The following is a 16,387-nucleotide window of genomic DNA, read 5'->3' as shown; positions in this document are numbered from 1 at the left end:
GTCGCGATAAGCCTATGGCGATTAGGGTTATAGCCCTATGCTTAGTAACAATATGCCTTGTAATTTCTTCCTACAAAGTTTAGAAAATCGATAGAATGCATCACTTAAACTAGCTTAGCCTTAGGTGTAACCAGATGCTAGCTCCGCCCCTGGACCTAGGGTGCTAGGTGTGGCTTGCCGTTGTTCAGGTTTTCGTCTGGTTTTTCTTTAATAAACGGAGCAGTTCGGGCCCTAGTATCGTCTTCTTCTTTACAATGAAATATAACAGCTCTCCTGTTACCATTCAAAAAAAATTCTTTCTGAAAAATTCTTGTGTTTCTCTCGTTCCAAATGACTCAATAGACGACCATAATGAGAGAAGTCATGACCTTCCGTTTTATGTTATTGGGTCTTGACATGTCCATTCACCAACTTTTGACATTGCGCTCGGCCGTCAACCTATTCATTTGTAGAGCCCCTAGTCCGAGCCATTACTTGGTCATTCTCCAAAAGCACAAGTAAACCGACAATTGTAGAACATGTGAAGCACGTCTCGTTGGATCTTTGCAAAAGATGCAAAGGTCACGATTCGTCGATTTCCTTTTTTCTAATCTATCCGCTGTCCAAATCCTGCTTTGAAACGGCAACCACGAGAAGAACTTGGCCTTGGGAGAGACCAACCCTTCCCGGCATCGAAGAACGGTTTCGTTCATGGTTTTGTTCACGGTGGTCGGCATGGCACCCTTGTAAGATGAAGCTCCATTCGCCTCAAAGTTCTAAGAGATGTCATTGTCTAAAGCCGTGTGGAGTTAAAGCCGCTCAAGGCGAATCCAAAGGCCCACAAACTCAACAATTGGGTCCACGAAAAGGGCAAGGGCGATGGAAGGACTGATCTTGTGCGCCCAAGCATTGTCCTGCATGACACCCCTCCCCGTCCACCTCACCTACGGGTGGGGACATCCTCCGGCCTTTCCCCCCTAACCATGACAGCTAAAAAGTAACAAAAAATACACATAAATGTGACAGCATCCACATAATGAATATGTCAAACCATAAAATTTCAAACCTATGTTCAAGTTCACATCAAGAAACAAAAATACAAACTCCATCACGAATGGCACGTAATCAAAAGATATGTTGCTAATCAAATACTTCATCCGTTCATTTTCTTTTAAGACGTTTTAATCACTGTCTAAACTATCTAAATCGTCTTATAAAAATAAATGGGGGAAGCAGTATAGGTGTCAGATGGGATAAGAATCAACAAATCCTTTTTATATAAAATAAAACGTCCTAGTGCTTTCGCACATGGAAACAAACCGGTAAACAAAGAGGACACGAATTTCTTTTCTCTGAAGGCTCTAGTTTGCTTCAATTTAAAACCTTGCAATTTATATGTACCCCTGATTCGTATTCAAAATCCATCTCTACAGCACGCTAGAAAGTTTGTTTTCATGTGATGGTCAGATGAGACAAATACACTGATGGTCATTATATTTGAATAAAAATACACTATGATTATTGAACTTTAAAATAAATTTGTTATGGTTATTTGTATACGTGTTGAGGTAATTATACAGTCACTGGCTCCCCGTATACCTTTGTATTCAATTGAGTTAACCGGTCAACTCTCTCTACCATGCCGGAAGGGAGAGCACGATGGCATGTCACCAAATTCACGGACGCCATCTCGCCGCCTTATCCGTCTCCCGCGCCCTCCGACTCAGCTCCTCGTGCTCCTGCGTGGTCAATGCCACACAGTCTTTAAGGACGGTGTCGCCTTGGCTGTGCGCGTTCCTAGTTGTGTCCTGTTGCTGCAGCAGCGCGTTCGCCAGAGCATCCCCCGCATCACCGCCTCCAACAACGCCTTCTTTGCCTGGACCGCGGCCCTGGCCAGGCGCGCGTCTTCCTCCTGCGTCGCTCGTGCGCTCGCCTTAGCTCGTTCCGCCTCTCGTCGCGCCTCGTCTAGCTGTTCAGGAGTCGTCTTTTTCTTCTCCTCGCCGTTGTCCCTCGCTCTTGAATGCGCCGCGGCGAGCTCAGCTCCTCCTCGAACGACGGGAGGACGCCGACGATGACGTGCTCTGCTTTCGGCGTACCGCGGCCAATTCTGCTTTCTCCTTCTCCGGGTCCGCGCGCAGAGACGCAGCGACAACGAGCAGGATAATTGGCATCGTCCTTGGCCTTCTCCACGTTTCCCTTCACCTCCTCGAGCTCCTTCTTCGCCTTGTCCAGCACCGCCGGCGTGCTTCTCGTCATCGGGGCAGGCCCCTTCGACCGCGCGCGCGAACAACTCGGTTGTGAGGTTCGCGAGATGCTCGGAAGCAGCGACCAGCTCATCCCTCAACCTCCGCGCCTCCATTTCACCATGCTCCAGTTCGCTCTGCCACCGCAGCTTGTCCTCCCGCCATGCCATCGCCAGCCTCTTCATCCTCTCCTCCGCCGTGTCGTGAGCGTCGCGGGCTGACTCCAGCTCGACCATGACCTCGCCGGCCTGCACCGCCCCGCCGGCAGTGTCCCGTATTTTTATAAGACGTTATATAAAAATTGAATGGAGGAACCGGTAAACAGAGTTTGGTTCAATTTAAAACCTTGCAATTTATATGTGCCCCCGATTCGTATTCAAAATCCATCTCCACAGCACGCTAGAACGTTCTCTCCGCCGCCGCCGCACTTTTTTTTCCTCCCCTCTTCTTCCTCTCCCGACTGTCCTGAGTCCTTCGCCTCCTCAGGCCTTGTTTGGTACTCCCTCCGTAAACTAATATAAGAGCGTTTAGATCACTATTTTAGTTATCTAAACACTCTTATATTAGTTTACACAGGGAGTACTAGTGTATTTCAGGAAAGTTGTGGGGATTATCCCGGTCAAACCCCTCAATCCCTACACATCCCATAACATCATTTGGTTCTAGTGTATTTGACATGTTTCATCCCCACATTTACCCTTAAATCCCCAAATTATAGTGCATTTTTCGCAATACCCAATACACTACCCCTATCTAGTGTATTGGGGATAAATGAGGATTTGAAAGGATTGGGTGAAGGTTGGAGTTTCACCCAATCCCTTGAGGAATTATCCCTAGCAATCTTCTCAAAAACACTAGTACCAAACAAGGCCTCACCGGTCACCTCCCACCCCTGCTCTCAGGTCTGACCCCTCCGCTTCACGCGCCGCCATCGCCATCGCCGTCCCCGTTCTCCCTCGCGTCGCGCCTCCGCCGGCCCTGCAGGTACGAGCCCGCTGCCATCCACCGATTAACCAAGCCCCGCCGGTGCCTCCCCGATTCTCTGATGCGCGCGGCCACCGCTTGGGCGGTACTGACGGCAGTCGGATCTGCCGACGTTGGCTGGATCGACCTTATGCGTTGTGGAAGTCTGACGAGTTTGTTTGCGTGGAGAGAAGCTGGATCTTGCTGCGGGGAGTTAGCCTCGGGTTCCGCCATGCCTTGTGCCTGTTTATCCCTATCCCTCGGTTAGGGTTCAGGGGTTCTGGTTATGGCTCTTAGGCTCCGCGAGCTCTGTTTGCGGCCTAGCATGGTGAAGGGCAATTGTCGGTTGGGCAACCGATTTGTTAGAGACGCTGGGTGTTACACAGCGTTTCACCGAATTAGTTCATGCTCAGACAAACACGTCTAACTGAATTGGACACCATATCTGTTTCGATTTATGCCAACTTATCGCTCCGGATGATGCTGGGACGCTGTCGATACACACGATTCCGCCCAGTGTAGCACTCTAGGCGTTGTCCTCTAAATCTGAATAACAGTGCTTTTGTCATCAACGACGACTCGGAACACTAGTATCCACTTTGTGCTGAAGATTTTTGTACGGCGTGTGCTACTCCAGATAGGGTTAGAACATAGAACCAAGTTAGTTAATGTCGCTAGAGTAAACGACATCTGTAGCGGCTGGGGTTTCATGCACACCCGTTTGCCTTTCATCTGTTAATTGGAGGCGCCATGGAGAAAATTCATGAGTTCACTTAGCATTATGTATTGGCGTGGGTTACTATGTATTATTGGATGTCCCTGAAGGGACGTGTTACTTTACATTATGTAACACTTTGTAACTTGGCATTTATTTTTTGTTCTCAGTTTAGGGTGGGGTCATGTCTTCTGCAATGGAGTCATCGTACCTTCCTGCTACTACCGAGTCAATTGCAAAAGCTCAGGAGGCTAAGGATGCTTCAGAGTCGATTTCGATCCTTTACCGTGTGATCCAAGACCCATCTTCTTCTGCAGATGCACTGAGAGCAAAAGAGCTTGCGATTACCAACCTTACAAACTACCTCACTGAAGAGAACCGTGCTGAGGATCTGCGAAATCTCTTGACCCAGCTGAGGCCGTTTTTCTCACTGATTCCCAAGGCCAAGACTGCAAAAATTGTCCGTGGAATCATTGATGCTGTCGCCAAGGTTCCTGGAACATCTGATCTTCAGATCTCGCTCTGCAAGGAGATGGTGGAATGGACACGTGCAGAGAAACGTACGTTCCTCAGGCAGCGTGTGGAGGCAAGGTTAGCGGCCCTTCTTTTGGAGAATCAGGAGTACACTGAAGCCCTGACCCTCCTTACTGGACTTATCAAGGAAGTCAGGAGACTTGATGACAAGTTACTTCTTGTAGACATTGACCTTTTGGAAAGCAAACTTCACTTCTCTCTGAGAAACCTGCCTAAGGCTAAAGCTTCATTGACCGCTGCACGAACAGCAGCTAATGCCATTTATGTTCCACCAGCTCAACAGGGCACTATTGATCTGCAGAGTGGAATCCTTCATGCAGAAGAAAAAGACTACAAAACTGCTTACAGCTACTTCTTTGAAGCATTCGAGGCTTTCAACGCACTGGAGGACCCAAGAGCTATCTTCAGCTTGAAGTACATGCTCTTGTGCAAGATAATGGTTAACCAGGCTGACGATGTTGCTGGAATAATTTCATCTAAGGCCAGCCTGAACTATGTGGGCCCTAATGTTGATGCTATGAAAGCTGTGGCTGATGCCTACTCTAAAAGATCTCTCAAGTTCTTTGAAACCGCCCTTCGTGATTTCAAAGCCCAGCTGGAGGAGGACCCTATTGTTCACAGGCATCTTTCATCTCTGTATGATACCCTTCTGGAGCAGAACCTCTGCAGGTTGATTGAGCCCTACTCGAGGGTGGAGATTGAGCATGTCGCACAGATGATTGAATTGCCAATTGACCATGTCGAGAAGAAGCTGTCACAGATGATCCTTGACAAAAAATTTGCTGGTACTCTGGATCAAGGTGCTGGTTGCCTCATTATCTTTGAGGAGCTGAAAACCGAGGCTATCTTCCCTGCCACACTCGAAACCATTTCAAATGTTGGGAAGGTTGTGGACAGTCTTTACATGAGGTCTGCGAAGATCATGGCTTGAATGCTAGTACTCACTGTCACATGATAGTTTGTCTGTTGGCTATGGTTTCATCTTGTTACAGTTCTATTATTGTTTTTCAAGACATTTAATCCTGCCAATTCGACACTTTATTCTGCATGTTGGTTTCTTAGTTAAAAATATATACCTTGCTCACAAACAGGATAGTTGGTTGTTTCTACATGATACGCGTGTACCATGAAAACTAGGTGGTTCAAGTATGAACCATGTTATGCTGCTGCGACATTCTTTTGTGATAATTTTCCATTAGTTTTTTTTTCTGCGTATGGCATAGATATGCTGCATATACAATGCCGAGTGGTTGTATGGCTTTTCCCTGGCATCGGCGGTCAATATGTCAAATCTGTGAATGGATTGTCCTGTTTTTCTTTAATCTGCGTTGAGGATATATCCTGAAATGTCAATGCTGCTACGAATATTGAAGTCGATGTTTGTAGTTACAAGGCTCTTGTGTGTCAGTTGCTGCCCTGTCGGCAGCGATTTCTGTCTAGCAATCCTAGAGCGCATTCAGATTTCTAGGCATATATTAGTATAAAGGGTACACTATGGAGTTCAAAAAAAATTGGTACACTAGAAAGGACATGAGCCCATAGCGTGACCTGTATAATTTTTCTCCAAGAGTTTGGTTCTGAAAAACCTCTCAAAGTACAGCAAGCAATCAGGTACAACCCCTGAGACCATGTCATCAGCTTGCTTATTGTCTGGAGCACTATCAGGAGTGTCATCTTATATGTGGAGCCAAACTCTTCTCCAAAACTGTGTGTCGTTTTCTTAGGGTTCTTGGATCCTCCTTGCCAGTGGCTGTGTTTCTGATTATGAGCCTTGGAATTGATTTAATCCCATTGATCTCTTCCTCGAAGAAAAAAGAGTTCTCATGATATGTGAGCTGACCGTTTCCTACAAGAACTTCTCCAGGCCATAAATCAAGTTCTGCAGAAGATGTGATTATTTGTTTCAGTACACTAGAGATGTTGTGGCAGGAATACTGAAGAAAGGGGCAGTGCCTGTTACCTTCAACCGTATCACCTTCCGTATTGCCAGAATTAGCCCTGGCATTAAGCTCTGGACATCTGTAACATCATGCTTCAAGGTGTAAACCTGAAAATAATGGTATTGTGGCCAGTTCATTCAAAGTTCAATCAAGCATATTATTTACAGCTTAAGTACCTCTCCGGGACCCGACAAAACGACCGATGTGCTTGAGGCAAGCCCGGGAAGAACCATGCTGTGCACACGCACTCCATCTTCTCCAAGTACCTGGCCTCTTGCCTTTTCAACACTAGCCAGTCAATTTGTGAAACATATCATCTAGGTAGAGTGAACATAACAATGCTCCTGCAAATGTTGCTTCAAAAAATCCATACTAAAAAGGGGAATTTTGAATGTTTGCATCACACTTACTGGATTATCGGAATCCATATCTTGTCGGTTGTATATCTGACCAAGATCAGATATGTTATTCGCAATCTGTATTGCATCTGGCGATGGCAAGTCCTGTCAATCCCAAACATCAGTCTAGCAATCTGCACGTTGCTAATAGCACATCTACACAAAACTATTTATCTTCTTGATGGGTACTGTAAACGTTTTTCTTTGGGCTTTTCCCTCCTTGCTTGTGATTGCAAGGTGGTAAAATATTAGCTGCACCTAATGTCTTGTGATGCAAGTGATTGGAAGGCATCCATATCGTGGTGAATGCATAGGGTTTAACTTTGTCAGGAATGCCTCGTACCGATGGGTTAGGTCTTGATTCAACTATCTCGACATTGTTGTAGTGGAATGAGGCCTGGATTGCAGCTTGTTGAAGGAGTACCGAGCCGATCGACAGTGTCGGCGCGACCAAGCAACCCTGGTCATGGACTCGGCATAAGTTTCCGTGTTTGAATAATCTGATCATGGTGAATTTTAGAAACAATCGAACAGTAATAGCCTTACCATGCTTGCCTTGTCGCAGAATGCTGACAGTTCAGTTACCGTATCCATCTCGATTTTCGGAACGTATACAACACTGCTTAAGCCAAATGCTGCTGCCTGCGTGTGAACCATTTTTTGGGTGGTCAGATAGTGTATTAGATTTCCTCCAAGTTTTCATGGTGAGGTTATCAGAGTCTAAAGCACCCATCTAAGAATCATTTAACCTGAAAAGCGGTTAATCCAATATGTTTTGCATTTTAGCATAAATTCTATAAATTAATATCTTATCTTGCATCTTTCTGGAAGTACTACCAAGTACTGTAACTGGCAACGGTTTACTTCTGAATGGCATTATATTTATAGCTGTATATACATCATTATTGTGATTTCTGAAATGCTTTCTTGAGGTATTACTGTTGGTTTGCTATTCCTACTTGAATCTGCTGCATGGCCATGAAGCTTGTACATAAATTCGTTGGATAATGTACCTGCTTGACATTGTCATAGACAGATGAAGGTTCGCTGAAATCAACAACCACACCAGTTGCTCTTGTCTGAAAAGAGGAGGATCTGCAGTCAGCGAAACGCCGAACACGACGCACCCGACAAGAAGCACATGATAGATAAATCATCATTCCACGGATGAGGATGCTGATCGATATTCGATACCTGTGCTATGGAGCCGAGAACCATGGTGAAGTCATTGAGCACCGGGATCTCCAGGGCTTCGTCCATGCCGCTTAACTGAAGAAACAACACACAGCACTCACGAACTGCAACAGACCAAGAACAGAGACATAGCACAAGGGAGCGAGTGGTGAGCACGCAAGCTGCAAGCACGCACCTCTCCAGCATCCATCCCAATGCACTGGGTGTCGATGGCGCCCGCGAGCTCCATCCCCCGCGCCCTGCTCACCGCCGCGATCGCCGCCCTCCCCATCTCCTTGGTCGCGCCGACGATGACCACCTGAATCAATTCCCAAGGCACGTCGCCAGTGGAACCAGCGGGGCGTCAGAGATGACACTCCAAGCGCTCCCCATGCCATGTGGTAGCAGTCAGTACCTTGATTGTGCTCTGCGACGGCGGCGCCTGGGAGGAGGCGGCGGAGCAGGAGACACTCGCCGCCGCGCTCCTCCTCCCGGCGGCGACCTTACTGGCGCTGCGGTGGTGGACGGAGTAGCGGCATGGCGACGAGCCGACCGTGCCGGTGCGGGGTCTGGTCGTGGAGCGAGGGAGGAGGTTCAGGTTGCCGTGCCCTCCCATTGCCCAACGGTTTTCGAACCTCTGGCCAGCCGACCGAGATGGCTGGCTACCTTATCTTGTTGTGAAATGAAAACGCCTTCCTTTTTAGGCCTTGATCCGCTTTCTAGGCCATGGTCCGATTCATTTCATAATGTAATGCATATAGATTTTTCTACGAAGTTTTGGGCTTTGAGCCAGGTTCGAGTCCATGAACCGAATGACTCAGAAGAACAATATAAAATTCCTCGAGAGGCACGGAGAAGCCGTGAGACAAATCTTATCGAAGGAAGGCTTCCTTCTTTGGGATGATCAGTTGACATCAAAAGTCATAAAGTAGTAATTGTTAGCGGATGGTCTAAGATATATTGTTTCAATATGAGTTATGTGCTCATGGTATTGATGTTCAGATAGTAAAGGTAACGTCAGCATAAATAAAAGTCTCATGATTTTAACCATGTCACGATATCATCATGTCCGCATTGGGTGCATATGATTATTTTGTCCCTTTTTTCGTGGAATCTAAGGGCCAGTTTATTGGTGCTTCTTTTGGCTTCTAAAACAAGTTGTTCCTTATCCAAAAAAGCCTAATCAAAAATACTTTTTAGAAGCCTATTAGTTTTGTCTTAATTAGTATGCTCAAAAAATGACTAGCCTTCTAGAATAAATTGAATGCGGGACACCTTATTTTAGAAGCCAACAGAAGAATTAATCCTAAATCCAGTCGGTTATCATTCGACATTTCACCCTGCCAAGGCGGTGGTAGCATGAAAAGTGTCATGTTAAGTTTAGTTCGGTCAGTGGCCCTCCTATTTTATTGTTAGTATTCTTCATTTTCTTCCCACAATGAACCAGTGGTTCGGTATTATGACTTGCAGGTGTTGTATTTTTATCGCAACACATTCAACGATCTTAGGTTCTCATCTATCGCATGAGTGGCTCATACTGCTTTTCAAAATCTAAAAGGTTGATTCATCTTGCGCAAACTTGACCTTAGAGCTTCTACATCCCGAGTGGACAAATTCAGCCCCCTCTACGTCCGCGGAAGCGTCCGGACACGTCGTCCGTGGACGCATTCGGACGACCATTCACATTTCGTTCCCGACATCTACATATCTTAAATCCAGACTTTCAAATTCATGCCAATTCATACATGTCGATCACAAAAGTCGTTGTCGCGCATAAATAACAAATGTTGTTACCGAACATAAATAGTGTTTACATAAATTTTATTTTAAGTGCACAATCAAGCATCAACTCTTTGGTTTCATTGTGGGTCCACATATGCTTCACAAGATCATTGAGTAGATGCGCGTGTCCGTGATGATCTCGAAGATTTCGATGCATCTATTGAAAGTTCATAAGTATGGTCATGTCCACTTCTTCGTCGAATCCGAGGAATCGAAGAACTCGTCTTGAATCATTTGATCAAGCTCCGTCGGTCCATACTCCTTGACGGATGAAGCATCGGAATCCATCATTTTCTCTAATAAAATCACAAAAAATCCGGTCAGACAATGTGCCGAACACATCAAGCGCAAGGCGGAGCGAAATAGTTGCTAGACGTACCGCGGTGGCGTCCGGGCCGGCGATGACGTTCGTCGAGGCGAGGATAGGAGAGAGGACTCCTCAACTTGGAGGCGCAGAGGCTAAGAACGACTGGCTGCGGAGCGTGCACGGCGATGAATCTGCGAGATGGACGACACAGAGGAGGAAGAAGAAATGAGAGAGCAAACTAATCCTGCAGTTATAAGGGAGGGGTGAATTTAGTGCAATTTACGGTAGGGTCGGGTTGTCGGGTCCGACGTGATGGACGCACCTGGATGCCTCCGCATCCGTTTCATATTCTGGCTGGATATGAGGGGTACAGGTCAGCCCGGACAATTGAGACCCGTTTGAGGCGCTCGTCTAGGTACAAAATTTCGTGACAGGTCGATGCCCTAGACGGCCCGCCGGGACGTATGAGACAGGTTTGAGACGTCCGACAGTAGATGCTCTTATAAAGTATTTTTACTAGGAACCCTCAGGAAAAAATAGATACGAATCCATGGAGCTAGAGACAATGACTTAAAGTTTTAATGTAGCTTTTAGTTGTATTATCGAAGATCTTTCTTATGCTTATATGGTTTAACTTTGGCAATCCAATATAATTTGTTTATTAATGAATAAAATCTTGTCATTTCAGGTGTACCGAAGCAAAAGCAATAAATAAATTCTAAAGCCATTCTTGATCAATTGGGACATATACACATTCTCGATTAGTTTCCCCGAGTTTCTTAGGGAGACCAATATGGAAATACTCTCCAACTTGCATATGTTTTTATATACTAGTACACCGCGACACCATTTTATTTGGCAGGTGGAGAAAAGATAATCAAGACAATGCCCTTTCTGAGCGTAGCAAATTCCTAGGAGATCTCAAAAGCATGGTGCTCGATATAGGCTCAGAAATTGATTGGTATGTCCTTCATCGACTTCAGTTCACCATATGTTATTTCATTTGTCATCAGCGCGAGGATTCAGCCTGAAAAATACCACACCCAAGCTAAAAAGTATCACTTGTCAAACACTATATTACCTCAATGAATTGGCCATGGGATTGTACAATTCTTTCCTTGTGTGTTTATAAGAGTATTCGTAACATATTTTGCATTCAACACATGTCTCACTGCCTTTTCAGCATTAACACGGCCAAATTGGAGAGTGCTCTCATTAAATTAGAACAAAAATGATTTTGTTACAAAATACTCCTTTTGTTCCTAAATATAAGACCTTGTAGAGATTTCACTATAGACTACATACGGAGCAAAATGAGTGAATCTATACTTTAAAATATGTTTATATACATTTGTATGTAATACATAGTGCAATCCCTACAAGGTCTTATATTTAGAAAGGGAGGGACTAATAAATAATGAGTGAGTGCTCTTGACTGTTTTTTTCTCCAGCCTACGTGAATTGGGGAAGACTGGCCATCAATTAATGTGATTTGTTTTGCACGTATCATTAACGGACATGAAAACATAGAAACGAAATGCATATCGTGGCTCAACCAATACTTGATAATCTTTTTGCCTAAAAAAATAGTGTCATGATCTATAAATTATATCAAAATATTATCGCTTGTGTGCTCAAGTAATGTCTCAGTACTTGAAACAAAAGAAACCATTTTATCACTCCTACAGTCCACGAGAAAAGTGAAAGAGAACAAAAGTCCAGCATAATCTTTCTAGAAAATAGATAAATGTGTTGGGGAATGTTGTATGGGTAACAAAAAAATTTTACACTCATCAAGATCAATCTATGGAGACTAACATCTATGAAAGGGGAGAGTGCATCTACATACCTTTGTAGATTGTTAAACGGAAGCATATATAACGATCCGTCACGCAACCTCATCATGATCTGTCATGCGATCTCATCACTATCTGTCCCGCGGTCACATCACGATCCATCTTGATCTAGTGCCGAACGGATGGCCCCTCCGCGTTCAGCACACATACATGTCGATGATGTTCTCCACCTCCTTGATCCACCAAACGAGGGTGGAGAGGTACATGAATTCTTCGTCAGCACGACAACATGGCGGCGGTGGTGGTGGACCTGTTCCGGCAGGGCTTCGCCAAGCAATACCGGAACCGATCTAGTAAAGAAAACTGATCTATGGGGGAGATAGGGCTGCACCGTGGCATAGGTGTGTTGCAACCCTCTCTCCCCATCTATATATATAGGGGAAAGGGAGAGGAGGGATGCGCCCTAGGGTTTTCCCCTAGGGGGGCGGTGGCCAAGAGAGGGTGGGGCGGCGGCCCATGGGGTGCCTTGCCACCCAAGTTAGGGAGGAGTCACCTCCTAGGGTTGGCCCTCCACGAGCCCAGCAACATGTGCCTTAGGTGGGGAGGTGTGCCCAGCCCACCTGGGGATGGTGCGCATCCCTCACGCCCATGTGGCCCCTTCCGGTGGACCCCCGGAACCCTTCCGACATCCCTGGTACGCTATCGGTGACGCCCTAACTTTTTCCGGTGACCAACACGAAACTTTTCATATATCAATCTTTTCCTTTGGACCATTCCAGAGCTCCTCGTTACATCCGGGATCTCATCCGGGACTCCGAATAACCTTCGGTCACCAACATACTTAACTCAACCATACCGAAACGTCACGGAGCCATAAGTGTGCAGATCCTGCGGGTTCGAGAACTATGTAGACATGACCTGAGACACTCTCCGGTCAATAACCAATAGCGGGACCTTGATGCCTATATTGGATCCTACATATTCTACGAATATCTTTATCGGTCGAACCATGATCTCAAAGATTCAATCAATCTCGTACACTGTTCCCTTTGTCCATCCGTATGTTACTTGCCCGAGTTCCGATCGTCGGTATCTCCATACCTAGTTCAATCTCGTCACCGACAAGTCTCTTTACTTGTTCCGTAATACAAGATCCCATGACTAACTCCTTAGTCACATTGCCTGCAAGCTCATCGTGATGTTGTATTACCGAGTGGGTCCTAGACATACATCTTCGTCATATGGAGTGACAAATCCCAGCCTCGAGTGAAGCCAACCCAGCAGACACCTTCGGAGATACTTGTAGAGCTCCTTTATAGTCACTCAGTTACGTTGTGACGTTTGATACACACAAGGCATTCCTCCGGTGCCCGGGAGTTGCATGATCTCATGGTCATAGAAACAGATACTTGACATGCAGAAAATAGTAGCAATAAACTGACACAATCACATGTTACATTCATAGTTTGGGTCTTGTCCATCACATCATTCTTCTAATGATGTGATCCCATTATCAAATGACAACTCATGTCTATGGCCAGGAAACCTTGACCATCTTTGATCAAAGAGCTAGTCCTTAGAGGCTCACTAGGGACAGTGTGTTGTCTATGTATATCCACACATGTATTTTAGTTTCCAATCAATACAATTATAACATGGATAATAAACGATTATAGTGAACAAGGAAATATAATAATAGCTAATTTATTATTGCCTCTAGGGCATATTTCCAACAAAATGATGATTTTCACCTTGAAATGTACATCTCCCAACTCTTCTGTTACTTTTGTTCTGTGCATGCTCATCATGCTGAATGGTGTTGTACTTGTACATACTGAAAATGCAGGCAGGATAAAATGATGGATGGTCTACCAGAATTCATCTCCATGCATGGTAAAGAAACCAACCAACATGCATGTTGTTTGGTTGGAAATGTTATTGCAGAAAATGTAGGAGTGCATTCTTGGCATTTGACATTGCGAAATCCAACATTGATGCTGCCTTGTTAAGCATATCTTTGAATGGGAGAAAATGTATAGCTTGCAATTTGCTATGTTGTCCCCAAAATACTTCAGGTTCACACATATAATCATATATTTGTATAGTGTAGGTTGTGATCAACCAAAATGCTCAGAGTTTTTGAAAGGCCATCAATGATCTCCATTTATATAGAGGTAAGTAATAAAAACAAAATCAGATGTATCTATGAAAATTGCATTAACTGAGACGTGTATTGCACGTGCAAGCTTACTAGTATCTCAAAAGCGTAATGGGCTAAGTTCTTCCTCTCTTGCCAGTCAAACACTCACACCCGGTCTTACCATTCTTCTCCTGACCTCTAGGGCTTTTGTTGCCGCCTACCTCATCGGCTTTGCCTCTCACTCTCCTCCTACGACATTGTTGTCACCGCCCAGTCCGCATCCCTGTGTGCCTACAATGCCTTCCCTACCATTCTCAAAGCATACCCCGCCATTGCATAGATAGGGCATGTCGACTTTTCGGCTTACCCCAACTTGACACCGCCATCCTCCTTGCAAAACTCGTCGTTTCCACCTCCTGGTCCAACTCACTAGATACAACTCCGTGTGACGTGCTCAATCTCCACCTTTGTACCAGCCAGCTCAACCTTGTTCACGACTTCCATCTTGACACGACGACCACAAATAAATTTGGTCGTATGATGGAAAAATATCATGACTTATGCAATGAGACTTATGGGCTAGTGTTGTATTTGAATTGGTGAACCAATTTTTTTGTGGAGGTCCTCAATCATGATCGTGTGCACAAACAATTTCTCGGTATGGTGGCACTACTCCTCAAATGAGAAATTAAACCGTCATCATTCATCTTTACGAATATCATTGACAGATCATTCGGTGGTACGAGGATCAAAAGACCTATATTGCTCGCTGTGTAGATAATTTCCTCAAGAAACACAAAAGAGGCCTTCAGCCATGGCCGTTCGATCAACTCTGCTATGAATTATCGTTGAAAGTTCATTTGGTGCTCTCAAGATCATATTGCCCATTTGCTTGGTGTACGGCATTGCACGCATGTGGCGCAAACAAAGATGGTTACTGCATGCATGTGTTTGCATAGCCGCATTCGTGATAGTAAACCACACGTGATGGCATTTTTGAGATGTTTGAAGGAGGAGGGTATGTTCATGGGTTGGGTGGCTGGCTAGCCTCTTGATTAATTCATTTGGACCATCCATCTACACTGAAAAGAGCATACGATAGCACTCACGCAGCTTTTAAGCAGCCAGCCGGTGTGTCTCCTTGCATCGACGTGGGGTGTTTTCAATGGCCGTTGCTGCCGTGCTGCCGCTGCCATGCCCGGTGGGCGCTGGACGTCCATGCATGCATGCATGGTCCAAGCACATTCATCGGCCTATATATCCTACTTCATCCGTTACTAAATATAAGTCTTTTAAAAGGTTTCACTAAAAGGATCACATACGGATGTATATAGACATACTTTATAGTATAGATTCATTCATTTTGCTTTGTATGTAGCCCTCTAGTGAAATGTCTAAAAAGACTTATATTTAAGAATGGAGGGAGTATCATCGAGGCAAAATGGCTATGACTTGCACGTACGGAAAAATATCAGATGATACCACCCTTGGAACATGCTACCATGCTCAAAGTTTTGAAAAAAAATCACATTTGGATGTTTCAAAATAATTTGAAAAACATTCGTGGATGTTCACAAGGCATAGGTCGATAACCCCTAAAATATTCAGATTAAAATTCGAAACACACGTTGAGTAACAAAAAAAGACAGATCTGAAATGAATAGTGTCAAAAGAAGACAAAACATGAATAGTATCAATAATGACACTATTCATAATGGATTTGTCTTTTTTTGTTTCTCAATGTACATTTCAAATTTCGATCTGATTTTTATAGGAGATGCAAACATATGTCATGTGAACGTCCAAAATTCTTTTCAGAATTTCATGAAATATTTAAATATGATTTTTCGAATTTATACCCCCTCCATTTCCTTATACAGAGTCATTATGAAAAACATATTTTGCATCTATATAAAACCACTAACAATAATCGAGACAAAAATTAATGATGTTTTATCGTGGTACCAACTTATTTAATACTTACATACATGTTGTCACAATGATACTTAGCTACTTTCGTCTCATTTCCTTTCTTCCAAAGCACTCATTAAATTTAACTTGATACGTGTAATATGAGCTTGTGGCTTTGTATAAGGAAATGGAGGGAGTACTATCATGGGAGCAGGTAAGAGCATCTCCAATAGATGGTCCAAATATCAAAGTTACTAACTTTTGGACCGTCTGAGGCCAAAAACGCAGCTCCAACAACTGGTTCATATGTAAAAAAAATTGGACCGAGGGCTCCTCGTGATGTAAAATGCAGCATCTCGTGGTGCAAATTTACATCACGAGATGCATCTGGTCCAAAACCAGCCGCCGCCCGCGAACGCCCAACCGCCACTTCATTTCCTTTGCCGCCCGCCCGCTCGCGACCTCTCGCCCGTCTGCCGCCGCCCCGCCGCCCCCACAACCCGTCG

General features: G+C 44.8%; 2 protein-coding genes across 2 annotated transcripts; one reads left to right on the top strand and one right to left on the bottom strand.

The window, feature by feature from the left end:
- Positions 1 to 3,093: 3,093 nt before the first annotated feature.
- LOC123449917 (26S proteasome non-ATPase regulatory subunit 11 homolog) lies at positions 3,094 to 5,475 on the top strand. Its single transcript, XM_045127284.1, has 2 exons — positions 3,094 to 3,206; positions 4,071 to 5,475. Exon 2 carries the CDS (start codon positions 4,085 to 4,087, stop codon positions 5,363 to 5,365), a length of 1,281 nt encoding a protein of 426 aa, XP_044983219.1. The 5' UTR covers positions 3,094 to 3,206; positions 4,071 to 4,084; the 3' UTR covers positions 5,366 to 5,475.
- Positions 5,476 to 5,889: 414 nt separating this feature from the next.
- Positions 5,890 to 8,624, bottom strand: LOC123449918 (dihydrodipicolinate reductase-like protein CRR1, chloroplastic). The gene is made up of 10 exons (XM_045127285.1): positions 8,361 to 8,624; positions 8,142 to 8,264; positions 7,967 to 8,041; positions 7,786 to 7,851; positions 7,319 to 7,414; positions 7,116 to 7,232; positions 6,785 to 6,877; positions 6,551 to 6,652; positions 6,395 to 6,481; positions 5,890 to 6,313 (listed from the first exon to the last, which is right to left on the bottom strand). The coding sequence occupies exons 1-10, from the start codon at positions 8,559 to 8,561 to the stop codon at positions 6,281 to 6,283; spliced, it is 993 nt and encodes a 330-aa protein (XP_044983220.1). The 5' UTR covers positions 8,562 to 8,624; the 3' UTR covers positions 5,890 to 6,280.
- Positions 8,625 to 16,387: the final 7,763 nt, after the last annotated feature.

The sequence above is a fragment of the Hordeum vulgare genome, chromosome 4H, assembly GCF_904849725.1.
Source record: "Hordeum vulgare subsp. vulgare chromosome 4H, MorexV3_pseudomolecules_assembly, whole genome shotgun sequence".
Classification (NCBI taxonomy): domain Eukaryota; kingdom Viridiplantae; phylum Streptophyta; class Magnoliopsida; order Poales; family Poaceae; genus Hordeum; species Hordeum vulgare.
The sequence above is the reverse complement of the archived record's forward strand: the minus strand, read 5'-3'. Positions and strand labels throughout refer to the sequence as shown.